The 27409-nt window shown below is 59.3% G+C and overlaps 1 protein-coding gene across 5 annotated transcripts; it reads right to left on the bottom strand.

The window, feature by feature from the left end:
* Positions 1–1664: 1664 nt before the first annotated feature.
* Positions 1665–26944, bottom strand: CAPN15 (calpain 15). 5 transcript variants are annotated; one of them, XM_053671626.1, is made up of 13 exons: positions 23881–24075; positions 23677–23785; positions 7637–9092; positions 6471–6679; positions 6208–6391; positions 5909–6132; positions 4966–5091; positions 4732–4884; positions 4141–4302; positions 3739–3971; positions 3507–3658; positions 3254–3432; positions 1665–3187 (listed from the first exon to the last, which is right to left on the bottom strand). In XM_053671626.1, the coding sequence occupies exons 3-13, from the start codon at positions 9068–9070 to the stop codon at positions 3010–3012; spliced, it is 3234 nt and encodes a 1077-aa protein (XP_053527601.1). In that variant the 5' UTR covers positions 9071–9092; positions 23677–23785; positions 23881–24075; the 3' UTR covers positions 1665–3009. The 5 variants fall into 5 exon arrangements, with proteins under 5 accessions (XP_053527601.1, XP_037013113.2, XP_053527599.1 ...); XM_037157218.2 differs by lacking the exons at positions 23677–23785; positions 23881–24075 and adding an exon at positions 26687–26944; XM_053671624.1 differs by lacking the exons at positions 23677–23785; positions 23881–24075 and adding an exon at positions 18182–21808.
* Positions 26945–27409: the final 465 nt, after the last annotated feature.

The following is a 27409-nucleotide window of genomic DNA, read 5'->3' as shown; positions in this document are numbered from 1 at the left end:
AGCCTTGGCCCTGTCAGTCCAGCGCCCAGAGCTGTGCAGAGGGAGGCGGGAAGCAGAGGCTAATTTGTACACTAAGTGCTTTTGACAGGGATGCTTCACAAGTGAGAACACATCACCACCCGCCCTGGGAAGGCCGCCATAGCCAATGGGTGGGCAGAGGCAGCCTGGGTAAGGGGCCGGGGAGAGACGGCCATGGGGACGCGCAGTGCCAAACCGGAGACAGGGAGGGGGCCAGGGACATTGGGGGGGTGAGAAAGAGAAGGGCAGAAGGGTTTTGGGGAGGGAGATGTGCCCAGAACCAGAAGCCCCCACCGCCAGAGCTGGGGAGCCAAACCCAACGGTGAAGAGGACAGCCCTCCCACCTTGTGTCCTCTGCCTGCTGTGGTCATTTGCCCTGTCCACACCTCACACCTGGCCTGGGGCCCAAGCGCCACCCTGAGAGGGCTGAGGGCACAACTTGTCTTCCTCTCAGGCAGGCCTGGCTGGTGCCTGCATCTTCTCTCACCACCAGCCCCCTCTCCCTAAGCCTGACCCTGAACAAGCCCCCACTTGGGCCCTACTAGTGTTCTACCCCTGCCTGCACCTCCCTCGGTCCTTAGTGTCATGGCTGAGGGTCTTCTCTGTGGGGCCCCTAACTCCTCAGACACTGTGCCCTCTGGGATTGGGGGCACTAGGCCCCCCTTTCCCTTACCCCTCCCTGTTGGAATCTCCCCCTGGCAGGCTGGGGGTGTCTCCAGTTTGGCCAAGGGTGTAGGCATGCAGCCCCCTGCCTCGCTGTGATGACCCCTGCCTGGCCTGACTGCAGGGGTGTTGGTCGCCCACTGGGACACTAGTTTAGGCTTCCCAGAATGCCGCCGGGGGACTGCAAAAGCACTCTGATGACTGGAGGGTGGACGCGGCCTGGCCCCTGCCCCACGGGAGAGGGTCTGGTGTGGCTAGCGCAGCCTCGGTGAATCAGGGAGGGCAGTCTTCGGGCGTAGAAGCAAGATGTGTTGTGGCAGCTCCCCCGCCGCCTGAGGCCCGCCTGGAGCGAACACTGCTGGTGGCTTTAATTGCTTTCACATTCCATAGGCTAGCCTGTGACAGGCCTCTTACACCGCGGGGCGCCGGCCTCCACCCCCCCCCATTCAAACCACAGACCAGACGGGGAGCTGCTGGACATGCCCGGACTCAGTGGCCACCTGCGAAATGGGGATGGTGCCTCCCGGAACCAACAGGAGGAGACCCAGGGCCAAGCAGGAGCAGGTCGTACCCACTGGAGAGGGAAACTTTTCTCCCTGTGTCCCCCCACCCCCTGCCCGCCATGTTCCATCTGCTCCTGTGTGATGACTGATGGGTTCGGATGGGCACCCCCAGACATCGACGTCTCACTGGGAAAAGCCACAGACATATCCTTCTGTCTGTGTGAGGTGGAGGCTGTGTGGGGACCGGCCTGCCGACCACCACAGGGTTTGGCCCAAGCCATGGCCCTGCTTGGACACTTGGTCTTTTCTGCAGTGGAGGCTGCTGCTGAGCAGGGGGGCCCTGAAGGCTGACCTCGAGTACCAGCGAGCTACCCCCACCGTCACCATGTAGGCTTGGGTGTCCCTCAGCAAGGCTCTGCACACAGACGGGAGGTAAGGACCTCATGACCCATGGGAGGAATGATGGACGGATGAAGAGGCATCATTACAAAACAAAACGTTTTCATTTGGTCCATTGGAGCCTGAGTCTGGAAACGCCCATGGAGAATCGCCCTACGAGGCCGGGGAACACCTGATAAAATAGTCTCTGCGTCGGAAGAGCCGGCTGTATGTACAGGGTTAAAAATACTCAACAGCTCAGAGTAAAAGGAGCAAATATAAAGGAGGCCCAGAGGGGAGTGTAGTGCTTCCTGGTGGTTCTCCAGTGGTAAAAACCCTACAATGCCACGGGAAGTGCGGGGCGGTGGGCAGGGCTGCCCACGTCCTGGGGGCTGGAGGGCAGGGGGGCCGGGGGCCTCTAGAAGCGGGCCTCGGATGTCCACAGGCAGATGCAAGACTTCGAGCAGCCACGGGGGAGGGCAGTTGGGAGGCAGCCCAGCAGCCTGGGCTTCGGAGGCAGGGGAAGGGCTGGGAGGAGCCATACCCTGCCGTGTGGGCCTAGGCGGGGTTGGCCAAGGATTTTTGTTGGATGCTGGTCCTCCTGGCAGAGGTCAGGTGGTGCTGAGGACGAACCACCTTACCAAGCGGCAGCTCCCATCCCGCAGCCCTGGGGGCATGGCTTCAGTCCTGACCAGCGCCCCAGGAATTGCATAGTGTAGCCAGAGAGGGCAGCTGGGACTCTCCCCATCCCTGGTTCCCAGTCCATGGACTCCAGACATCTGCCTTCCGGGACACGCTGCTGAGACTCCAGGGACCTCAGCTTGCCTCGTGGGAGCGGAGGGGGTGAGAAGATGGGCTCTTAGGGCAAGCTGCGGGGAGAAGGCTTGTACCCCACAGAGGGCGTGGTCCCTGCTCACCCTGGGATTCTGGCCTCTGACCCTCAAAGGCGGTGGTCCCTACCCATCTCAGGGTCCCAACCTCTGGTCCCCACAGAGGGGTGGTCCCTGTCTACTCACTCTGGAGTCCTGGCCTCTAACCCTAAGGGGGGAAGGGTGGTCCCTGCTAACCCTTGCGCCCCAGCCTCTGACCTGCCCAAATTTGGTTTTATAAATGGAGCTCTTGACTGCCTCACACAGGCAGCAACCCCAGGCCCACGGGAAAGGGGCAGCCTCATCTCAGCCCTGGCAGTCTGGACCCGACCTGGAGGCAGGCTAGTCAGAGGGGCTGGTGCATAGCCCCCTCACGCTAGAAGTGGGATGGAGGTATTCTGCTTGGCAGCTAGGAGGCCCCAGACGGGAGGGAGGGGTGGGGAGAAAGGTCCGAGGAAAGCTGCGGTCCGCGGCTGGCAGCTCCCTGGGCGGGGCCCTGAGATTCTGTTTCAAGCGTCCTCTGTTGGGGTCTCCCTCCTAAAGTGCATGTCGGGGGCAGGTGGGCATGGGTGTGGAGGTCACAATGGCCGGGGCGCGTGCAGGCCAGCAACCTCAGGCGTGAGAGGGGGGCTGTGGGTGCCCCTGGAGGCCGTCCAATCGCTGAGGAAGGCCTGGGCGGCCTTGCGATGTGCCAGGCGGTGGGTGATGGAGAAGCCGGCGTTGCCCTCGAGCTGGGACAGGATCACCAGGACCTGCCTGGGGGAGGGGGCTGGTGAGGGCCGGGGGAGGCCGGGGAGTCCGGGGGTCTGGGGCGGCGCCCACCTGTGCAGGGGCGGCACACTGTCCTGGGTGCGCAGACTGCCGCGTGTGGACACCACGTTGAAGCTATCAGAGCAGTCACACTGCACGTGCAGGTAGGACTTGGGGTGCCGGTTCTCCACCACCACGATGAGCCCCGCCCAGCCATGCGTCAGGTAATAGCAGGTCATGCCCTCACGTCCCTGGGTACAGAAAGGGCAGGTGTGGGTGGGATGAAGCCTCCTCTCTGCCCCTCCCCTTCCCCCGCCCACCTCACCTCGTGCCGTTCCCCCCGGCTCTCTGTGAGCAGGATGATGGCGTCCGCCAGTGTGGTCGGCTGGGCCTCCACGGGCTCCACCATGACCAGCCTTGAGCTGTACACAGCCAGCACATGGCCGGGTGGCTCCAGGGAGCAGCGTGGGCTGGAGGCTGTGGAAGGTGTGAGTGAGGGGAGCCTGGGGTGCCGTGGTGAGGAGGGCCAGGGGTCGGGGTCGGGAGGGCAGCGTTACCCTGTGCAGCAGCGGGGGCACCCAACATGGTGGGGCTCCAGTGGTTGAAGGCACAGCACACCACAGCGTACTCGCCAGGCTCCAGCATCACGTCACAGTTGACAAACTTTTTGACAGCTCGCTTGCTGTGGGCCAGCAGGCGGCCCAGGCTCAGGCGGCCACCGCTGCCGAAGGAGGCTCGGAACACCAGGACGCAGAGGTCCAGGAGGTGGCTGTCTGCTGAGTCTGCACGCCTGCAGCCAGACCCGGGAGGGGTCATGGGCAGCACCTGTTGGCTGTGGCCCCACAGGCCCACAGCCTCACCCTGCACCCCTCTGACACATCCCCCGGCTCCACCCACCCACCCCAACCAGTGCTCTAGCCCCACCCAGCCTCTCCCCTCATAGCCACAGCCGCCCCCACCTGCTGCCCTCCTGGAAGAGGGCAAACTCCAGGGATGCACGCTCCAGCACGGTGAGCGCTGTCACCCCCACAGGCCCGCTGGCCGAGGTGGGGAAGCAGCCCTGCACGCGTGCCTCCTGCCAGTCTGAGTGTACTTTGCAGATGTCCACGGAGTCGAAGTACCTGAGCAGGAAGAAGATGCTCCACTGAGCGGCCCCTACCCAGCTCCAGACACGGAGCCACACAGGAGTCCAGGTACCTCCTAAGCCCCTTCCCCGAGCCAATCTCTGCCCTTCTGTGCCATGGGCCTTTCTTGGGACCAGTATCCTGGGAGCCCTGGTCCTGGCCGTTGCCCATGGACACCACCAGGGGGCCCAGGCCCTAAGGATGACCTAGAGAAGACAGAGTCCTAAGGGCAAAACCTGACTTCTCCCCCATCCCCTGCCTTAGGTCTGCAGAAGGACAGGTCAGGCTTCCCAAGCAGGACACACTGTGGGTCAGGGCAAAGGGGCAAGGGCACCGACAAGCCAGGTGGGCCAAACAAAGGTGGCCAAAGCGCAGGGTGGCTGTGAGGCAGACGTCGGACACCCACTTCCCGCAGAGTTCAGGTACCTGATGAAGTCACTGTACTCCATCCAGAAGACACCTTCACTGCTGCCATGGGGCATGAGCTCGCCACGCAGGTGCCCCGGCCAGTGTGGCCACTCATCTGACCAGCTGCCATTCCAGGAGAAGCGGCCCCATGGGTTCCGGAGGCGCAGAAGCCTGCGGACCACGGGGCTGAGGGCCATGGCTTCCACCACACATCCACATGCCCTGGCTACCCACGGCCAGACCAGCCCCTACCTGGAGCCCTGGACATCACGGACATCTAGGATGGAGTAGGCATGGCGGGGGCGCAAGCCCAGGCTCTCGTAGGCAGCATCGTCCACCTTCATGTTGCCCCCACCACAAGAGGCGCCCATGAGGAACCTGCACAGGCAGAGTGGCCTGACTGACCAGGGAGGCTTGCTGACCAGGAGCCTTTAACAATGGATGCCCCTTAGTAACCAGGGGCCTCATTCATGGAAAAGGGCTCACTCACCAGAAGACCCCTGTTGGCCCTGAGGCTGGGGAGTTCTTTCCTGACTGTGGGGGAGTGCAGAACCCAGCGACCCAGGAGAGACACACAGAACTCAGGAAGTGTCTGTCTGCTCCCTATACAGTGGCCCAAGACCTTGGAGGGTTTGGGGCTGGGGGTCGGGTAGGCCTGGGTCCTGCCAGCTCAGGGCTGCAGACCCCTAAGGGGATGGGGCAGCAGTAATGCCCAGTATCAGCTGAGGGCAGGGGATCTCGGCACCAGTGATCCATCTTTCTCAGGCTTAGGGTTTTGGACCCCTCACAGACGCGCTGGCCAATGTGGGCTGGGTCTCAGAAGGCAGCCCGCTCGCACCAGGCGCCTCCTTGGGGCTTGCACCACAGAGCTCCGAGCAGGTGCATCTGATGGTCATCACAGGCCCAGGTTGGATGAGGCCTTCCGGGTGAGGGCTGATCAGCTATTATTCTGCCCGCTGCCCTGGCCTGTGCAGGTGGGACCGCCAGCCAGCAGTGGGAGGTTACAGGGCTGCAGGCCAGGCCTCCTAACCGCGGTCAGCCCACACTGGAAACACCTTGTGAAACACAGGGTGTGCGTCAGAGAGCACTTGCCCCTGCATCTCCCACCACTCCAGGCCCGGGCCTGGCTGTCCCCTCGCCTCGTCTCTCCTCTCCTCCCAAAGCTGCTGACCGCCAGAACACCCGCCCCTCTTACCCAGCCTCCTTAGAACTCAGCATTTTGGCCCAGATGAGGTCAGTGTCAACGGGCTCCTCGCGGGGGTTAGTGGAGCTGACCTGCAGCGCCAGGCTCTCACAGGGGGCACCGGTGAGCGTGGCCAGGCCTTCGATGGCGCGCCCTGCCTGGAGGGCAAAGTAGGAGCCGTGCAGCTTGGCCAGCGCCTTCTCGATGAGGGCCACCCACAGCTGCTTCCGCTGGGCCTGCAGGGAGGGGCTGGAGTCACACGGCCCTCCGGTGCCCGCCCCTTGCCCAACCGTGCCCGCCCACCCTGCCACCTGTGAGAAGAGGAGGAAGCCAGCCTCGTCGCAGGGCAGCATGTCATCCACCAGCACCGTCGTCCACGTGCCGTCCTTGCAGAGCCGCACCTGGTAGGCGCCCTCCGCGCACAGGCTGCGTGTGACCATCACCCGCTCGACCAGGTCGGGGCGCTCTGCCAGCACGGCCAGAGCACTGAGAAACCTGTGTGGAGCCAGAGGACGCTCAATGCGCACAAGCAGACGGGCCTGCCACCCGGCCTGAGAGGGTGCCCCACACTCACCAGCAGTTGCCCAGCAGCCCCTGCAGGATGTCCGAGGGCTGCAGAGTGTGGAACACCGACCAGGAGGTGCTGTGGTCCCTGAAGACAGAGCAGTTGATCTCATGAGGCCTCAGCCACTGCTTAACTCGCTGCTGGACGCTGTCGCCTGCGGGAAAGCCCACAGACTCGGGCCCGGGTGGAAAGCTGTCATCCACGAAGTTCACGTTGTTCTGCAGAGACCACAACCATACACGCTCAGGCTCAGCTGGGTAGCCCTGGGCCTAAGATGCACCTTGCTCCAACTGGCAGCCTGAGACAACACCCTGAAAATGCTGCCTAAGTCCCAGAGGAAAGGGGGTAGGCACGTGTACAGTTACCCTGACCAGTGTGGAGAACTCAGCTGGGGCCTCGTGTGACTCGCACAACCCTATGTGGGCACGGGGGACCACAGCCAACCAGGCCACTGCAGGCTGGCAGTGGGTAAGTGGGAGGTACGGTGCCCCAAGGAAATGGCAAAGCGCCCCCCCACCAGCCTAGAGACTGCACGGGAGGGGGGGGGTTAGGCACAGAAAACCTAGGCAGCCCTGTGCCTAACCCATGGCCCAGCACACCAAAGGTGAGGGGACCTGGCTGGGTGGGGGAAGGCAGGACACAAGACTGGACAAGCTGTCAGGGTGGGCTGTAAGCAGTGATGGGGCTACAAGCCCCTCCAGTTGACCTGAGGGTGATAATGACCTGGGCTCAGGCCTCCCACACGTCCTTGGGCAAGAGCATGAGAGGGTTTCCCAACCCCGAGTTTTGGCTGGGTCTGCACAGCTGTAGGAAGCACCAGGCTTGCCTGCTGGCAGTGAAGCCTCCGCCTGTATCCCTACCTCCCTGCGGCTTCAATGTCTATGGGAAATCACATCTGGAGGGGTCAGGACCACAGACTATGGGGTTGTAGACTCATGTGAGCAGAGAAAAAGGGGGCAAGATGCAGAGAGTGGGGGCCAGTCACACTCAGGTGAGGGGTGATTTGGTGTCAGGCTCAGCACCTAAGGAGGGGAATGCTGTCTCTCTTGCCACTGGTTCCTCCCTCTCCCTGGCTGGAGAAGGGCCAGCAGGGAAGGATAAAAGATGCAGAGCAAGGCCCCTGGGGAAGGGAGCATCAGCCCTGACGCATGGCCCACCCTCCTGAGGGGACTTACCTCCCGGCAGAAGGCCACGATGTTCTCCCAGAGAGCCTTGGCCTCACCCTCATCTGTCTGCCGCCGCTTTTCCACGTGCATACTCTCCCTGCGCCTCAGGGGTGCGGCACCCCGGCGCTGGGCTTCCAGGAGCTGGGGCGTGTGGCAGGCGGCACAGTGCTTAGCCCGGGGTGCGTTGAGCAGTGTGCAGGCAGGGCAGGCCCACTGACCTGGGCGTTCAGGTGGTGCCTCGGGAAAGAGGCGGCTGGCCTTGTGGACGGTGCAGAGGCCCGGCTTGTCCGCACTGCAGTCAGGGCAACGAGCAGGGGGCTCGCTGTGCTCCTGGAAGCCATGCAGCTTGGAGCAGCCACACACAGTGCACCTGGGGGCTGCCGTGGGGTTCTTGAGTGTGCACTTGGCGCACGACCAGGTGGTAAAGTCGGGGCTGGAGGGGCTCGCTGGCGTGTAGCGCACAGTATCACCGGCCAGGTTGATGACATCGCTGCCCGGAGCAGTGCCACAGGCTTCACACAGGCTTGCGGGGCTGGGCGAAGAGCAGGAACTGCACCGGCGCAGCACGGTGCCGCCCTCAGCCACCTCCTCCTCTACAGCACTAAGTCGCTTGCCTGAAAGCAGCTCTGCCAAGCGGGAGGCCCCAGCAGAAGTCCGCCCTGGGCCCTGAGGGGGCCCCTTGGAGCCAGCAGTGGGGGAGGGCTGGGTGGCCTCAGGCACCGGTGGCTGCAGCTGGGGAGGTACCTCACGGCGGCTGCGAGGCACAGGGTTGTTCTGCAGGGTGGGTGAGAAGGGGCTGAAGGGTGGCATCCGGGGCGGCTCGTGGTCGGCAGCGGCAGAGGGAGGGTCAGCTTCATTGCCTTCCCCAGGCTGGGATGGAGCAGGTGTGATGTGGAAGCCGGCGGGGGCCACAACTTCGGGGACCACCAGGGCCTCGGGAGGGATCCTGGGCAGTGAGAGTTTCCGGGGGCCCCCGCAGGCAGAGCAGGAGCTGGCCGCTGGTGTGTTGTGCAGGGTGCAGCGAGGGCAGGCCCAGCCACTCCCAGGTTCTGCTGTCCCCTCCTCCTCCTCCTCAGGCTGCCCCCCACCTGGCTCCATGGCCACTAATCCCTCTGTCCGTGCTGGACCTGCCTCCTCCTTGCAGCTGCCTTTGGGTTCCACCAGGATGGTGGGCGGCTTGGGTAGGACCCCGTTGATGACCGGCAGCAAGGAGGTGCTGGGCACAGGCTCTGGGGCAAAGCCACACACCTCACAGGCCTCCTTGCCAAGGAAGTTCCGGAATGTGCATCGGGCACAAGGCCATTTCTGCTCCTCAACGCTCAGTCGCAGGATCTGGTCGAGATCAGGCTTGTGCCGGGGAGCCTCACAAATGGAGCACTGGCGCTGGCCGGCCGGGTTCAGGAAGGTGCAGCGCGCACAAGACCACTCTCCAACCGTGGCCATGGACCCAGGCAAGTGTGTGTGTCTGCAAGGGATGGCCCCAGTCAGTGCTGGCCCAGAGGACAGGAGCCCGGGTCACTGCCTGGGATGAGGGGGATCAAGCCAGCAGGATCTGTGTCCTTCTGGGCTGTGACAGACGTCAAGCTCCACAAGGCAGCCTGTGAGGGGCCTGAGGACTCTGAGGAGTAAGAGGTCCGCCAAAGCCTCCAAGGGACCCCAAGGCTCTATCCTCAAACCCTTTCTGGAGGGGTGGGCCCGTGGGAAGGGAGGGACGGGGCTGAGCCACACCATCTTAGCGGCCATGGGGCTCTGGTGTGAAGGTGGTCTTCGATAAGTCACAGTGAAGAGTGTGAGTGAACTTCCTTGACAGGATAAAGGGCATCCACCAAACACCTGCAGCCGGCATCGCGCCCGCTGTGAGAGACTGAACGCTTCCCTGTCGGGAGCACAGCAAGGCCAGGCCAGCACTGCGCTGGGTGCCAGCCAGAGCAGTTGGGCACAGAAAAGGTAAAAAGGCATCTAACTGGAAATGAAGAAATAAAAGTATCTCCATTTGTGGATGACATGATCCTATACAAACTCTCAAGAACCTACAAAAAACCCAGCTAGGGCTAATAAGCAAATTCAGCACGAGATCAACACCCAAAAAATCAGCTGTTTCTGTGCCAGCAATGAACAATCTGAAAAGGAAGTTAAAAAAAAACAACACTATTTAACCTGGCTGGTGTAGCTCAGTGGATTGAGCGTGGGCTGTGAACCAAAGGATTGTGGTTCGAATCCTAGTCAGGGCATATGCCTGGGTTGCGGGCCAAGTCCCCAGTGTGGGCCATGTGAGAGGCAACCACACACTGATGTTTCTCTCCCTCTCTTTCTCCTTCCCTTCCCCTCTCAAATAATTAATTAATTAATTAATAAAAAAAAAACAAAAAACAAAAAAACCTGCTACTTAAAATAGCACCCAAAATAATAAAATACCTAGGAATAAATTTAAGGAAGCGAAAGACTTGTACTCTGACAGTTATAAAAACTGCTGGAAAAGGTCCTGGCCTGGTGTAGCTCAGTGGATTGAGCGAGGGCCTGTGAACCAGAGGATCATGGTTCGATTCCTAGTCAGGGCACATGCCTGGGTTGCAGGCCAGTTCCCAGCAGGGGACACACGCGAGGCAACCACACATGGATGTTTCTCTTCCTCTCCCCTTCCCTCTAAAAGATAAATAAATAAAAAATAAAATCTTTAAAAATTGCTGGAAAAATTAAAGAAGACCTAAATAAATGTATAAAAACATCCTGCATCCATGAATTAAGACAATATAGTTATGATGACAATACTACCCAAAGTAATTCAATAAAATCCCTATGGTTTGGGGGTTTTTTTTGGTGCAGGAATGGAAAAAACTGATTCTAAAAGTCATATCACCCTGGCTGATGTAGCTCAGTGGATTGAGCACCAGCCTGTGTGAACCAAAGGGTCGCCAGTTCAATTCCCAGTCAGGGCACATGCCTGGGCTGTGGGCCAGGTCCCCAGTAGGGGGCATGTAAGAGGCAACCACACACTGATGTTTCTCTCCTTCTCTCCTTCCCTTCCCCTCTCTAAAAATAAATAAATAAAATCTTTAAAAAAATAAATCAAATTCATATCAAACTGCAAAAAACCCCGAGCAGCAAAAACAATCTTGAAACAGAAAAACTCAAGACAGTATGGTATTGGCATAAAGACAGACTACATGTCTACAGTACCTGGTCTTTTTAAAACAGGCTTTATGTATTTATTCTTAGAGAGAAGGGGTCTCTCTAAAAGAGAAAGAGAGGGAGAGAAACATCAACGGGTTGCCTCTCACACATGCCCCAGCCAGGGACTGGACCCACAACCCAGGAATGTGCCCTGACCAGGAATCAAACCGGCGGCCTTTGGTTTTGCAGGACGGCACCCGACCCACTGAGCCACATCTCTCACAACACACTATGTGGCCTTTGTACAACCAATAGGACAGAACGGAGTCTGGAAACAAACCCTCGTGTACATGGTCGAGCCATTTTCGACAAGGGTGCCAAGACCACTCAATGGGGAGTGAATGTGCTTTTTAACAGCCGGTGCTGGGACAACTGGGTATAAACAGAAAGGAATGAAGGTGGGCCCTTACCTCACACTGCATTAAAAAATTCACTGAAAATGGACTAATGACTTAAATGCAGGAACCAAAACTGTAGGACTCTTAGAAGAAAATATAGGTACATTTTCATGACCTTGGATGTTAGCAATGGATTATCTGACATGACTCCAAAAGCATGGGAAAGTTTTAAAAAAAAAAGGATGTCATAAAAAAAAAAAGAAAAGAAAAGAAAAAGGGACTAGCAACTTGCAGGAAGAAAATATTTGCAAACTGTATGTCTGTTAAGGACCTTGTAACCAGAATATGTAAAGAACCCTTAAAGCTAAACAACAAAAGAGAAACAACCTGTTTTAAAAATACACAAAAGATTTGAACAGACATTCCTACAAAGAAGATACATAAATGGCCAAGGAGTACCCGAAAAGATACTCATCACCAGTTACTAGGGAACTGGAAATCGAAACCTGCCACGAGATACCACTTCACACCCACTGGGACAGCCAGAACCAAACCTGCAGACGTTAACAAGGATTGGTGCGGCCGAGGAGAGACCAAAGCCCTTCCCCACTGCTGGTGGGAATGCAAAATAATAGGACAGCTGCTTTGGAAAACAGTCTGGCAGGTCCTCAAAAAGTTAAACTGACCCACCATATGACGCGGCAATTTCACCTCCAGGTATCTACCTTAAAGAACTGAAAAGTGTATTCTAACAAATACACATGTTCACAGCAGATCCACCCATAAGAGTCGATGACCCCAGAAGCCCACCAGTGGCTTTTTTTGTGGCTTGCATGGGCCAGCCAGAAAAAAGAACGCAGTTTTGATGTACATGTTAAAAACCTTGAAACAGGCTAAGTGAAAGACACTAGACACAAAAGACCACATGTTTTATGATTCCATTCACTGAAACGTGCAAGACAGGCAAATCCATAGAAGCAGAAAGAAGACTGGTGTTTCCAGGGGCTGGAGAGCAGTTACTTGTGCGGTGGGCATGAGGTCTCCTTCTGGGGCGATGAGAATGTTTCAGACCCAGACAGAAGTGACGGCTGCACACTGTGAATGTACTAATACTACTGAATTGTTCACTTTGAGATGAGGAGGGTTTTTTAAAAAGATTTTATTTATTTATTTTTAGAGAGGGGAAGGGAGGGAGAAAGAGAAGGAAAGAAACATCAATGTGTGCTTGCCTCTCACGTGGCCCCCACTGGGGACCTGGCCCACAACCCCGGCATGTGCCCTGACCGGGAAATTGAACTGGCGACTCTCTGTTTCACAGCCCGTGCTCAATCCACTGAGCTGCACCAGCCAGGGCTGAGACCAGTAGTTTTATGTTACAAGAATTTCATCACGCACAAAAAGTCTGAGTACATGAAGGGAGGGCCAGGTCACCACGTACAGTTGTCTCCATGCTATGGGTGGGGTCACCCCTGATCCAGAGGCTGCTGATGGGTCCCCCAGCCTGGCTGGCTGTCTGCTTCTGGAATTTCCAGGAACCCCCTGGGCAGGGGCCAATTCTAACACGTGCTGAGGGCTACAGATACCTGATCATGAAACACAACCTAGCATTGTTTGTGGCCCAGTGAGTATAGTCCTGCCTAGCAAAGGACACAGCCCTGCTGTCCAAGGCACTTAGACTGACCCAACTCCTGTACCTCAGCAGCCCCTGCTGACAGGCTAGCCCGGGGCACAGCCTGAATTCTGTGGATACTGAGCACCCTCTACTCACCTGCCCCCTGGACCACTGCGGGCCCAATTCTGCCCAGCAGAGGTGCAAGGAGGCCTCAGAGTCCTGCAGCAGCATGCAAACCCTCTTCCTTTCACAGCCCGCATCCTGAGGTGCTGGGGGCCATGGTAGGCCCATGCGGTGGGGTTGGGGCAGGCTTCCCAGCTCCAGGAGAGTGAGGGGGGCCAGCAGAGGAGGAATATGCAAGATCAAAGGAGGTGGGAGAAGGAGCTAACAAGAGCATGTGGTTGCAGGGCTGACCGACACTCAAAAGGAGCTCCACCCCCTCAGAGCTCTGATCCCAGGAGGCCTCTGGCTGTGCCTTGGGGGGTAGGTGGGCTGCTGCCATTCACACACAGACCAGGTCTACACCTTAGGGGTATGACAGACCCCATAGGGAGAGCCAGGAGCCACGGGCCAGGTGTGGCCAGAGGACATGGTACTCCAAAAAGGTGCCGGGCCTGAGGCATGCATGGCAGTGTGGTAGGCACATGGAGGGCAAAACGGGAAGGACTGAAGGACTGGGAAGTGGAAGCCAGGAGGCCTGCACCCGGCTCCCAGGACCTTGCTGGTGGTGCAGAGCAGGCAGCGCATCTACCTCCCACCCTCCCAGTGTCCCCTTCCACAGTCTACCCTGCAGGCCTCCAGGAGTGATGGAATGCAGTCTCCTTTGCTGGGCGGGTTCCTGGGTGCCCGGCCTACCCAACTTCCCCAAGGCTGGGCCTCTGCTTCTCCCAGGTGCAGCAGATAAAAGGCACTCACTCAGGCCCAGGGCAGGGCAGGTGGGATGCTCCCAAATGGCTCCTCCCACCCAAGACGGGTCTTGTGTCTGGGCTAAGGGCAAGGCTGGCCCATTGGCCTGCCTTTGAAGGGCTAATCTGAGCCTGAGCTGGCATCCGTGCACCACAACACACTCTCCTACGCCGCTGCTCTGCTGGCAGAGAGATCAACTGTTCTTTACAACAAGGTACAAAACTTGTCATCCTAATGCTATCTATATTCACATCAAACCCTTTTGGTTCAGGAAAAAAAAAAACAACTTGCCTCTTCAGTAACAAAAAAATCTACTCTGGGCAATGCAAACTCTGTAAAGCCACCTTCCAGAGTGGATAGGCCCTGGGATGTGCGAGGGGGCCCCTAGCACCAGCAGAGTGGGCGTGGCCAAGGGCCAGGTCAGCTTTAACCTAGGTTTCTGTGTGAGGTATAAAGCCTGAGAAATCTGCCTGGACACTACCAGGGCCCCCTGCTTCCCACCACTCCCCGTTAGAGAAGGGCCTGTGGCCCAAGGCGTGGGGTACCAAGTACTCCCACAGACATGCATACACAGGTCGGGTCCTAGGCAACCTCCACCCTGACCCCAGGCTCAGAGCATGGCCACATTCGCCCTGTGCACCCCACCTAGCCTGGGAGGTCTCCAAAGGGAAGACTAAGACTAAGGCTCCTGCCCCATCAGGAAAGGTGGGCCCTGGACCCTGCTGGTCCCAGGCACACTGAGCAAGGACAGCCTTGCAAATGCTGGTGGGGATGCAGAGGGCAAGGCACCCAAGTCCTGCTCACCGGCATAACCCACCGGCTGGCCAGTCCCTGCCTTGGGCCAGCTGCACACAAGGTAAGGCGTCTGCAGTCCTGGCCAGCACCGAGGTGGGGCCAGGGCAGGTTTCACAGCTACCCTTGTAGACACGGACAATCTGGAAGATTCTGTCTGGAGTTCAGAAAGGTTTAAATGAAAACAGTTTCTAAAAGTCAAATTTAGTCCTGGGGGCCCAGAGGAGAGCTGGGCAGAAGCAGCAGCCCCTCTGGCTAGAAGGAGACCGTGGGGACTGTGGTGGTGGCACAGCTGCAGGACTGGCCCGGAGCTCCCTCGCCGCCCCACGACCCTCACTTCACAGCCTGCACCCATCTCAGCGCCATCAGGCGGTGGGAAGTGGCTCAGGGGTCAGTGACAGCTAAGCAGAGGGGAGCAGCTTCTCCAGTCTCTGAAATGCGGTGACGGCCCAGCGGACGCTCAGCGAGGCCTGGAGACCAGAAATCCCGGAGTGTCCACAGGTAAGGCCAGGCCACCAGGCAAAGCTGGGAAGGGAAAGTGGGGAATCTGGAGTCAAACCAGACCCTCAACACACAATGTCCCCAAGTTCCTGGACACTCACTCAGAGGCTGTCACCTGTGCTCCAGGACACAGAAGCAATTGCTTCTGGGGAGAAAACTGGCTGCTTGTGGAAAACAGCCTGAGTTACTCCTTAAAACAGAAAGGCCACGTTAGGTGAAAAATGCAGGCAACTGTCCAGAAAAATCCCACAATGTACACCTGTTCTATCCTCATCGTCTGCAAGTCGCTAACACTCAGTTCTAATTCACAAAAGGGGGGCGGTTATGGGGCTGCCTTTGGGGCTCACCATGAAGGCCCCAGGACACGCGTGTTCGCAGGGCTGTGGCAGCGCAGCCCCATCCTGGGCGAGGCCTTAAACCTCCCCAGGGGAATCGAAAGTAGTAAGTGCTGTCACACATGGGCCTCGGTCAAGCCACGGGGCCTGAGGCTGGGCCCCTGGACAGGCCTGCCAGTAGATGCAGGTGCCGCGCCGAGCTACGGCGGCCCGACCCTGGACCTCCTGCTGGTTCCAGACGGTGCTGGGGGCCTCTCCTAGAGGACACCTTCAGCCAGCCTTGGGTCATTCTCCTTGTCTCCGAGTCCCCAGGGAGGGCCCAGAGCTTGTGGCAGCCAGTGCCCCCACCAATCACTTATTGATTAAGATGAGCAGCTCCTGGGACACTGAAGTTCCTGCTCCCAGCCTGGCAGTGAGTTACAGGAGGTGTGGCCAAGCGCTCTCAGCTTCATTACCGCAACGGGGCGCTCCTAGCCAAGACGGCCGCCTGCTGATGGGGGGCAGGGGCTGCTGTGCTGCCGGCTTCTGCGTGTGCCCTTCCATGCCCTGATGCCCCTGTCAGAGCTGTGCACACTCCCAGCTGCCCCTCCAGACTGTGGCAGACATATGCCTGTGGGGAGGGTGGCCTGGCAGGGGCGGCATACAGTGCAGCCACGATGTGGCGGACCACCTGCCTTCTGCTGTGCCCACCTCTTCTGCCATTCTTTGTCATCTGTGGTCTGGACGCCTGTGAATTCCTTAAGACCATTAACACCATTTCTTCCCAATCTGTCTTTGCCCGCTGCTCCCAGGGGCAGACGGTAACCACCTGGAAGTCGAGGCCCGACTACAGTAGCCATGAAAGGAGCCGCCGGGCTGCACCAGCCCAGGGGCGGGGCCTGGCGGAAACCAGGAGAAGATATGGTGCTGTCAGGTCACCAGGCACTTGGCTTAATGGCATGAGTCAAGGTCCAAAGTCTACTACGTACACGCGCCCCTCAGAGCACTCACAGGGCCTCACGGGAAGCTGCCTGACAAACCCCGCAGGGTCCGCAGGTAAAGCTGCTGCTCAGAGGGGGGGCCAGCTGCCTTCCCTGGGATCCGGCAATTCTACTCCTAGCAATTTATCCCAAGGAAACAAACGAAAATAAAAGATGTGTGTGGAGAGATGGAAATCTGCAGAGATGCTCAACATCACCAACCATCAGGGAAACACAAATCAAACCACCGGCACACACCAACCACCTCACACCCACAACAAGGGCCGGGAGGTGGAGAAGCTGGAGCTGGCCCCGACCCTGCTGGTGGGAATGTGAAATGGCGCAGCCACTTAGGGAAAACAGTCTAGCAGTTTCTTAGAAAGTTACATATAACCTTGTAATAAACCAGAGAGAAATGAAAACGTGTCCACCCCAAAACGTATACACAAATATGCAGGGAAGCACGAAACATAAAAACCAAGGGGAAACAACCCTGAGCCCGCCCACTTGACAGAGGCAGCCCGCCCGGGCAAAGGAATGTCATGCAGCCGCCTCGGGAGGAACGAAGTGCTGACAAACACCGTGCACGGACGGACCCTGACAAGGTGCTCAGTGAAAGAAGCCAGACATAGGACACACATCACAGGGCCCTGCTTATGTGAAACTTCTAGAAAAGGCAAGTCCGTGGACAGGAAGCGGGGAGTTTGGGGACAGGGAGGGCAGCTAACAGGCAAGATCTTTGGGGACATGGAGATGCTAAACAACTGTGTGGCAGTGATGGCCCAACAGCTCTTTAAATGAACTAAACCCACGGAACCGTATCCTTGTGAGGGGTGAATCTGACAGCACATAAGTGACAGCTCAGTAAGCTGGGACGCAGAAACGTCGTCCGCCGGCAACAAGGAGACACTCTAATAATCTACTCTACCTCGTCCCCAACCCCCACTGCTCCCTCCCAGTCCCGCCTCCTGGCACACCCCCCGGACCTGGACCTCGAGCTCCGGACTCCTGCCCACCAGGGGATCTTATAAGACCTCCAAGACTCTCCCATTCAACTGTGCTAAACCCTCTGGCACCCTCCCAGGTGCCTCTTCTACTAGGGACTCAGGCCGCAGCTGCACTGGCATCCCAGGGGGCTGGGCCCACTCCTGCCTGCTGCCCGCCTGGCAGGAGAGCCCAGGATGTGCTTTTGAGAGAGGGAAGATGTCTGTTACCCACTGAACCAAGGCCTAGGCACCCCAAAAGAGCAGGGCTACCCACAACTCTGCCCCAAGGTCTGTGGAACCCTGAGTGTATGCTGAGCACTGGGCACCCCGCCTGCAGCAAGGCCACAGGACGGAGTGAAAGCAGGGGCGTCAGGGCCGAGGTGGGACATCACAGCTCGACTTGCCCTTGCATCAGCCTCTGCAGCGCCCTTGAGGGGAGGCTCTCCAGGGGATGCAATGGATAGCCCGGGCTGAGAAACCTGGGCTGAGCCCAGCCTTGATTACAGGGAGCTGGCATGTGGCGGCCTACCCCTGGGGCCTCACAGCACCCCACGGCCTGGCCAGCAGCCATGTTAGAGCTGGGGCGTTACACAGACAGGGGTGTCCCCCATATCCCACAGGAAACAAGCCAGCATTCTCAGCACAAGCCAGTGCCACTCACACCCGAGGCTGGCAGGCTCCCCACCCGCAAGGCTGAAAGCTGCAGAAGCTGCTGCTTCACGAGCACCAGACCAAGACATGCGCAGCGCACGAGAGAGGACTGGTCTCCCAGACCTGCTTCGCCAAGCGTGGAGCAACGCCAGGGCCTCTCGGGTCTCATGCCACTGAGGGAATGTGAGCTGCCACAGGACCCTAAGAAACAGGGACCCCATTTCTCTGCAAGCCCCTTTGCCAAAGAGAGGCACCCTGACGGAGCAGTACTCCCAACCCTTGGGGCCCGCCCAGCTTTCTTACCTTTGGGCCCGGGTCTGGTGCTGTGGGGTAACCAGGGCAGCGCCCCAGACAGGCCCCCCAGGGCCGCTCCTACAACAGCTGGGTGCTGCCGGGGGCCCTGGGAAGGGCGGCCCCGTGGGGAAGCCATGGTCCGACTCAGTCTCAGCGGCCAGCGAGGAAGCGGAGCTCCCCATGGCCCCCGTTACGGTGGCCACACTGAGAGCCGGGGCTGGTCACATGTGGCCAGAGCACAGAGGGAGGGGAGCTCCCTCACAGGAGACAGGGCTGCTGGGCTAGTCAAAGTCACACAACAAAAATAAACAGAGAGAGAGAATAAAGAGAAAGAAGAAACAGCATGATTCACAGGAACAAAGCCCCGGGAGCTCTGGGGTTCCCCAGTGCAAGCAGCCGTGCGGCAGGAAGGGGACAGCCACAGAGCAGGACTGGGGACCTGCGCCCACCCCAGCAGCAGGCGTCCGGCAGCACCCACCCCAGAACCTCTACAGCAGAGGTCCCCACAGGGCCGAGGCCCGCACAGCGACAGAACTGTGCCCGTTCTCTGCTCTTGAAAACCCACACCAGCCCATCGGCGGCCCACAGGGGAAGGATGATGGTGCCACCAGGCACTGGCCTTCAGAGACAGTTGTCTTCAGTGAGAAATGACACAATTTTGCTTTATCGTGGAGAGAAGAATCAAGGGGATGTTTAACTAATGGAAAAGGAAAAACAGGGAAGTGAGCAGAGAGGAGCTGGCACAGCCGGCAAAGCCTGGCAAAGGCCCGCACAGTGCTGTCTGCCAACCTGCCCGTCTGAGGCCTTCCTGACCCAGAGAAACCTCAGGGGCCAAGAGATGGGTGGTACCCAGGAGGCCTCTTGTGGGAGAGAGACCACCTGCACTCACGGGGAGGCTCCCACATCCACTGGCCAAGAGGAGGAATGAAACACAGCCCACCCAGGAGCATCCACCCTGAGACAGAGGGGACACCTCATTCTGAACGAGCCAAGTCCCAGTCAGGTTAGGGAAGATGCCCTCTTCCCTTCCCTCCCCCACCCAGCCAGCCTCTGGGCCAAGGTGGGCATCTGCCTGGCTTTCCAGCCTCCGACCCCTGGGTCCACTGGATACCCTTCTCCCAGCTCCCAACTTAGTCCCAAGGTGATGGGAGCCAGGGGCTGGGTGGAGCTGGGGGACTGTCCTCGCAGCACAGGCAGGCTGGGCGGGGCCACGGGTAGAAGGCGGGGCTGTGTGGGGCTCCCTGGGTGAGAGGGAGCAGCTGCAAAGACATCGCTCTGGAAACCGCAGGAGCCAAGGGCCATGGGATCTGGGACAGCAGAAGCCTGGGGCCCCTGCAGCAATGATGTTGCTGGGAGGGGACATGGATGGGACAGAGAAACACCAGCCCTGACTGGCCTGGTGGTCCCACAAGTCACCTGACACCCAGGCCCTTGCCACAGAGCAGTCAGAGCTGAGCAATGGGGCACAGACCCTGTGGTAGCCAGAAAAGCTGACACTGTCCCCACCTGGCCACTGAAAGACTGTCTGCCAGCTCTGGCCTCCAGGAACACAGTCCAGTGGGGGCACCACACGAGCCGCGGGGTTTGTTTCCAGTCCACCAACAGCCACATAAGAGGGGCACAATAGACAGGCTATGGGAACCCAGCAATATGCCCCATGGAATTTTTCACACCCAGAATGTTACCACGTCAGCACGGGACCAGGTGAAACCATGTGGGTCAAGGACTTTGGACTCTACTGTGGTCCATGCTCACCCTCCGAGTGGCTGGACCACACTCTGGGGTCAGCAGCCACACATGCTGGTAGGGCTGCTAACAGAGCGTGCTCAGGAAGGCACAACAGGAGGTCTACGTGCATGCAGCTGTGGTGCCCAGCGCACAGAGCAACCCCACAGAGGTTTCACGCCAGCCTGGGTCACTGGAGACACCTGCCTCCCCCGTGACTGCACGTCAGACATCGGAATAACAGCCCCCCAGACTTTTAAACCTCACTTCACACAAGCCCCTTTGGGAGAAGGGCCCAGGGCCCCTTTCAAGGCTAAATCTTGAACAGGTGAATGGCAGTGGGGGGAGCAGCCAGTGAAGAAAGTTGAGGGCTCGAACTGGAGCCGCGCTCAGTAGCGGCACCCATGGAGCGGAAGTGTTCCCGACTGGGCCCAGGGCCGTTCTGTCCCAGGCGAAGTTTGCCTGTTTCTACCCAGACAAGAGGACTGGGCGGATGGGGAAGCCTGGCCCGAGAGCCCCAGCACCAGGCGCGGCGGACAGGGCACACAGTGCCACTTGCAGCCAGGTCAGGGCCACCACATGCACCTGATTCGGGCAGTGCCAAAGGGAGAGCCAGCCGCGGTGCAGAGTGAGGACATGGCCCTGGGCCCCCCGGGGAAGGCAGGGGCCGCACAGGCCCTTGTCGGGGGTTCACCAGAAGGGACAGAGAAGACTGGTGGCTTGGGAGGGCGGAGATCCCAGGGAGCGGCTGGCTCCAGAAGGGCCTCTCCGGGGACTTCCAGGGGTGACAGCACTCCAACACCCCCGCACCCCATCTTGGCCCTGGGAATGAGGCCCCATGAAGGACCACCCTGGCTGGGCAAGGCTTGGCCGGGCCATCAAGCAGTGCGGACTCTGCTGCCCCCAGCCCACCTGAGGGTCCCACCTGCATGGGGTGACATGTGGGAAGCCCTGCCAGGGTAGGGTGGGCCAGTCATGCTCCATCCTGATTCCTCCTCAGAACAACTGAGGATGGAAGCTTTTACAAACACCAGCTGGAGGTACTGTCCTTTGTGATGGAACCCCAGGGTGACAAGCCTTGTACAACCTTCTTCTCCTGTAGAACCTGCTGCTCCTCTCATCCCAGGTGAGACCTTCTGCCAGCCCTGCAAGAGCCTACAGCCATTCATCTAACCCTTTGCACACCCTCTAATCCATCCGGCAAACGCCCATCAGGGCCCTGCTGCGCCGCAGGCCCATTTGAGGCACTGGGTATGGCAACGCTCAGGAAACCTGGTGGTCATTTTCCGGCTACTGTGTCTTAACATCATGCACAACAGGTCTCCAGGAAGAAGCCAGAGAGCAGACGACAGCACCAGCTCCTGGACTGTGCGAAAGGGCAGGATCCCAAGACATGGCGCCTCAGGATGAGCAGCGGCCCCACAGTCCCCGAGCCCCGGCTGGCTCTTCCTGAGCCTGTTTGGGAACCACTGCCCTGGATCTAAGTGGGGCAGTGACCTAGATCTGGCCTCAGAAGCACAAAGGTGGGGCTGCCGCCGCCCCCGGGGGCAGGGTGTTGCTGTCCGCCAGCCCGGGTGCGGGGCGTGTGCCTAGCATGGCCCTCTGAGAGAAGAGCCGGGACCACCCCCGAGTGATGAGCACACAAAGCCAGGTGAGGACGACAATCTCTACAGGCCCCTGCATGAGTACACCTCAGTCATGGCAGCTGGATCCCAGCAGGACACCCCGCCATCCCTCACCCCAGCTCACCTGTTCCCAGTGCTCTGTGGGCCTTCAACCTGTGCGGGACAGGAAAGGGGGCACTTCCCTGTGCTCCCGCCAAGTGAGTTTACCTGGCCCAGGGACAGGGGTGAGCAGACACCAGAAGCCTGCAGCCATGGAGGCCACAGAGGGGGAAGGGTGGGCCACACCCAGATCCCAGTGGGGGGGGGGGACTGGGGTTTGCCCCACCTCTCGCTGTGGGGGCTCCCTGTCTGTGCCCCACAGGTCAGCCTGTGTGACACAAGCCCTGTTAAGCTTATCAAGACCCACTGCCCCACCCTGTAATGATGGTCCTTCACTAACTGCAACAACCTGACGGGACAATGGAATCAGCGCCAGGATGGGGACCCAGGAAAGGGACAGAGGGCAAGTGGCCCGCCCAGGGGACACCAAGCTTTTATAGAGCATTGTTCTCTGTGCCCAGGGTGCTCATGGCCACCCACCACACCCCACCATCACACCCACCAGACGTGAAGCTGGGAGCCTGTCAGCAGGGCCCCACAGCCTGAGGAAGGCTGCCACCTGGGCGAAACCTGAGGGTGGGAAGCTCCAGCCCAAGTGAGGGCAGCCCCTCCCATCCCTACCGGAGACCGGAAACCAGGCTGGGACCCCACCCTGGAGAGAGCCCCACCCCATGGAGGGCCCAGACTTTGACCTCCCAGGACGGCATTCTCCTGTCGCCACCTTCCTCATGGGTCGGCAGTGCACCCACACCAACAGCTCCCCTACAGGTGGGAGGACAACAGGGCACGGAGTCAGGGGTGGGCCCTTGGGGACACCAAAGGGACGGCAGACAGGGCCAGCAACATCTGCCTGCCTTGTGCTGCTCCCCAGAATGACGGGACCATGACCCCGGGCCTCAGACACACACGCTTGCCAAGGCCATGAGAACCAGGCTTTCTCAGGGCAGGGGCCTGGGCAGTAGATCTTGGGGGTTCTGTGAACTGGGGGTTCTGTGAACCAAGGGTTCTACGGAGAGGCGCTGGTGCCCCTGCAGAGAGAGGGGGCCACACCGCACTCCAGCCCCACTGCTCTGCCGCTGGTCCCATAGCCCCAACTAACCCACAGTGCCCAGGAAGGGACTCGCCCCTACTGTGGACACCCCTGAGCCCCCTCCCGCGCCTGTGTCAGTGGCACAGCGAGTCCACCAACAGCACGGCCACCCAGAGGACATGCCCCCAGGCTTAGTGGTCCAGGCCCAGTGACTATGTGGCCCTTGTGCCGGGCTGTGCCCTCACCCGCAGACGGCGGGGGGCGCATGGAGGGCTGCCCCACTGCCAGGCACAAGAGCCTGGACAAAGAACTGCCCCCAGTTGCTCTGAGAATACTCTGTGGGAGGCAGCCTGGGGACTGCATTCCTTTTGAAGCTACGCCTGTCCCTCACCCAGAAGAGGCCTGAAGCCCCAGGGGATCAACTTGGCTCAGCCAGCTCCTCACTGCTGAGCCCAAGCCCCCAACTGTCCCTGGGCCGACCAGGGTGGCAGGGGACCTGTTCGAAATCCCAAGGCTGCAGTGGAAAGGGCCTCCCTTAGCTGGCTCTGCTCACAGCGGGGGCTGCCAGGGAAAGGTCTCCAGGTGGGGCAGGGCTCTGGGCAAGCAGCCAGGCAACGCCCAAGATTCACCTGAACCCGAGGGTCCTAGCACCATTTGGCCACTCTCACCTCCAACCGATGCTGCAGGCTGGGTGCCTTTGCACTCATGCCCCCTCCTGGTCTCCCTAGGTGTGGCGTGAGGGCCCTGGTGCCCACCTTGCTGCAGCCTCCCCCGCTCACTCACCACTGTCCTTGGGCAAACACCAAGGCTGGCCACTCCCTGCCTGCAGGGCCTGCCACTGCCAGTAACAAATGTCATGACACTGCTGACCTCTGAGAAGCAGACTGAAGAGGTTCTGCTGAGAATTATGGTGAGTGCCCACCCAAAAGCCAGGTCCAGGGACCACAGCTGTGGGCTCCAGGAGTATAACCACTTCCCATCAGCAAACTCGGGAAGAAACACACCCGCCCCAAACACTCGTCCACCTGACTGGGGTCCGCTGTCCAGATACGCTACACGGCAGACACCATTCTCGGTGCTTCTGGACTTCTCTGTACGGCAAGTGGTTTGGTTCCTGAAGGTTCTGGCCAGCGGCTGTAGAACAAAAGTCAGGGCTCCTCACCGTGCAGCCTGCCCCTATTTCCTGGGCCCACTCTGAGCCCCTCTGAGACACCACTGACCCCACTCACTGTGGCGAACCAGCAGCTGGTGGGTTGGATTCACTCAACTTTCTGAGGCACCTGCTTTCTGGGGTGGACGGAGATGGGCCTCTCAAAGTCGAAAGCACAAGTGAGGAGGATGGAGGACAATCGCACAGGGTCCTGGGGCTGCCTCCGAGGTGAGTGGGGCGACTGTGGTCCTCTCGTGTCTGAAGCCGTATACACCTCAGTTGTGTGCAGTGAAAAAAGGCAATTGTTTTTCATACAGTACTACCAGAGAAACACAGACACTCTTAGGGTTTCAGTTTCTAGTTCAAAAGTTCAATATTAGATGTTGAATACTATTTTTTAAAAAGATGTTACTTATTTACTTTAGACAGAGGAGAAGAGACAGAGAGAAAGAAACATCAATGTATGGTTGCCTCTCGTTTGACCCCTGCTGGGGACCTGGCCCGCAACCCAGGCATGTGCCCTGACTGGGTATTGAACCAGTGACCCTTTGGTTCTCAGGCCAGCACTCAATCCACTGAGCCACATCAGCCAGGGCTGAATACTATTTTTAATAGGAAAAGAGAAGGTACCAGACAAGCACTCTTGTTTTTGGCATTTCTGTCTACATTTCTGCTTGCCAAGTGGTGGCAAGAGCAGCCCTGGCCCGGGCAGCCCTGCAAGCACCCGCCAGTTCAAATCATCTCATGGGGAGATGGGCACTCGAGCCTTCAGCTCACTTGAGAGGAAGGCATTGGCAGGGGGGGGGGTGGGAATCTCTGGAAAGACAGGGGCTCCAGGATGTGCTGCCTTTCCTGTGATATGGCAGGAGGGCGGCACCAGGCAGGTGCAGAATTAAATTCTGCCTGTGTGAATTTAATTCCAAAGGGCAACTCTTCTGAAAAAATGTGGATGTAAGTGGGCTTGAGGAGGAGGTCTCTCTTCTTCAGGTTTGGGCTGTGACGACACAGGTGGAGCAGGAAGCTGTAACGACTGCCTCCCTCTGGATACAGATACACGCTACAATTCCCAATAGCAGCTACCGACCTGCTTTCTGCCTGATACCTTGCAGCACAGTCCAGGCACATCCCCCAGCTCAACCACCAGGGAGGTGGGGACACAGCCGCAGAAGGTCCCCCAAACTCCAGAAAAGCCAGAGAGCAGGGTGTGGAACAGCTGCTAGAGGGGTGCGCAGCATGCCTGAGGCTGGACCAGTGGCTGCTCTGTCCCCAAAGGCCACGACTGTGGGTAGTCGGCCCCATCAGGCTCTTCACTGATCCCCTGGGGCCCATAAATGACATATAGCTTTTGGATCACTTTTGGAACTGCTTCTCAGTAAAATGGGGCTTACCAGAGTGTAGCCTACGAGACAGGGGCCTGGAGAGCGCAGGGCCTAAGCACTACGACGCTTTAGCGAATGTTACCACTGTCCTGTCTCTCTGGTGAAGGACACAGGGACTCTGCATGATCGGGAGTGGAGGAAGGTCCTATGTGTTGCAGGATTAGCAGACCTGGTCACTCCTGCTCTCAGAGCCCAGGTCTGGCAGGGGGAGGGGGTGGTCACTCAGAGCAGATACAATATCAAAGATCATAGGTCCCCGCCTAAAGCCACGCACCTACTAAGCCTTGGGCCCAGCAGGGCTTAAACCTGTTTCTTGGAAGGTCATGAGGTCATGGGTCTATCTGCTCAGGAAAAGCAGCTCCAGAAATTTTCAGAAGCAAAAGGGAAGGGGGAGAAGAGGAGTGCTACTCCTGGGGGCAGGACGACCTGGGAGGAAGTAAAGTGTGCCCATTCCCAAGGCCAGGCTGCATGGGCTTCCTGCACGAGCATCGGCCAGGCCACAGAGCTGGGATCCAGGTCCCCGTCCCTCTGAGGCTCTCCTTCCAAGACTTGGGCCGGGAAACACTATCTCTCTTCATATTTGAGAGAGTCATTCAGAGGAAGAATGGAATTACCCCACCACGTCAATCAGCCTCTAGAGGCTGGAGATAATCTCTTGCCACACCTAAGTGACACTCACAGGACTCCAAACCTGGACGGAGAGAGGACTCAAGGGATTCCCAAAGAAGGGGCTCTTGGGAGGAGCTCAAACCCAACTCAGCATCAACCTGAGTCTGTTTTCCCCACAGGATGCCAGGACTCTAGGCTGCAGGACCCCAGACTCCCTACCTGGTCTCGCAGAGATCCTGTTGCCTGCAGTCTAGTTACAAAGTCCTGTGCATTCAAGAGTCTCCAAGGGCCACCCAGTTAGAGCTATGCCACCACACAACAAAGCTTCTCTCCTCTGGACCAGAAAGGCTCCTTGGTGGCCAACAGGAAAAACCGGGTTACCCCCGCAAATATTCTCAGGAATAAATCCCCTGTAACTTCCCTGTGTTGCTCTAGCGCCAGCCCAGAGAGGAACAGGGAAGAGGAAGTGTTAGGGTGGCCAGTGGGCACACACAGGGCGCACCCGCGCACCCCCATTCCATGAAGTTGCCCCCAGGTCCTCCAGTGGGTCCTGCTGCAGGCACTACGGGACACGTCCCCTAAAGCAGCCAAACCAGGACGCTGCCCGGAAGATAAGGACACTCAAGGGCAGGCAGAAGCTGAGGCCGCCGCCAGTGTTCGCAGCATCCTGGGGCTGGTCTCCCAGTGATTCAGATGACCCGGTCCCCGCCGGCTCCCCTCTCTAAGCAGCGCACCCAGCCCAGTGAGGGCTCGGTCAATGCCCAGGAGGCGCCAGTGAGGCAAGAAACTGACCCTGGTTCCAAGGCTGGCAGCCCTGGCGCTGAGGGGCGCTGCCTGCGAGGCCCGGGCTCTGGCGAGGGTCCAGGCCGCGCCCCCACCCCGGCTGGCGGGACTCACCTCCGCAACCCGGCGGCGCCTCCTCTGTCCGTGCGGCCTGGGCGGCCCGGCCCCCGGCCCGCTCGCCCCTGCCAACCGACCTACAACTTCTGCCACTAGCCTCGCTGCCCCACCGGCCTCCGGCACTGAGTGCAGGAGCCGCCGAACGCCCCAGACCCGGCTGGACCGGTCCGCGTTGGGCGCCCAACCTACGCTGCCTCCGTAGCGTAGCGCCCGGCCAGGGCCCCGCGGCTACGGTGCGCCCAGGGCGCACGCGGCGCTGTGAATCGCGCGCCTGGACTACTGTTCCCACAGGGCGGTGCGGCGCCGCCAGGCCAAAAGTTTGGGGCGGTGCTCTGCGCGCGAGGGAATCCGGGAGTTGTAGTGTACAGGTTGGCGGCCAACAGCAGCCCCGCCTGGCGCCTTCCAGCGGCCACAGACTTCTGGGACCTTCCCACCCATCAGCGCTACTAAAGAGGGCCGAGCCTCGGGCCCCAGGGAGTGCTGCATGCTGGGTTTGGTAAGTAGGGAGGGGGGAATGCACCGAGTATAGGACTAGGACTACACCTCCCAGGATGCCCTGCGCAGGAGGTAAAGGTCCAGTGTCCGCCCCAGTCAAGGCGCTTCCGGCTGCGCTTTGCGGGCCGAAGTTCTGGGCTGCCGTCACTTCACCTCCTGCCGTTCGACTCCACTTAGACCCTTACGTGTCCACGGGGCTCGTAGACCTCCTTAGCTTTCTCCAGG

This window comes from Artibeus jamaicensis, unplaced genomic scaffold (genome assembly GCF_021234435.1).
Source record: "Artibeus jamaicensis isolate MK-2021 breed Jamaican fruit bat unplaced genomic scaffold, CSHL_Jam_final contig_700, whole genome shotgun sequence".
Taxonomy (NCBI): Eukaryota; Metazoa; Chordata; class Mammalia; order Chiroptera; family Phyllostomidae; genus Artibeus; species Artibeus jamaicensis.
The sequence above is the reverse complement of the archived record's forward strand: the minus strand, read 5'-3'. Positions and strand labels throughout refer to the sequence as shown.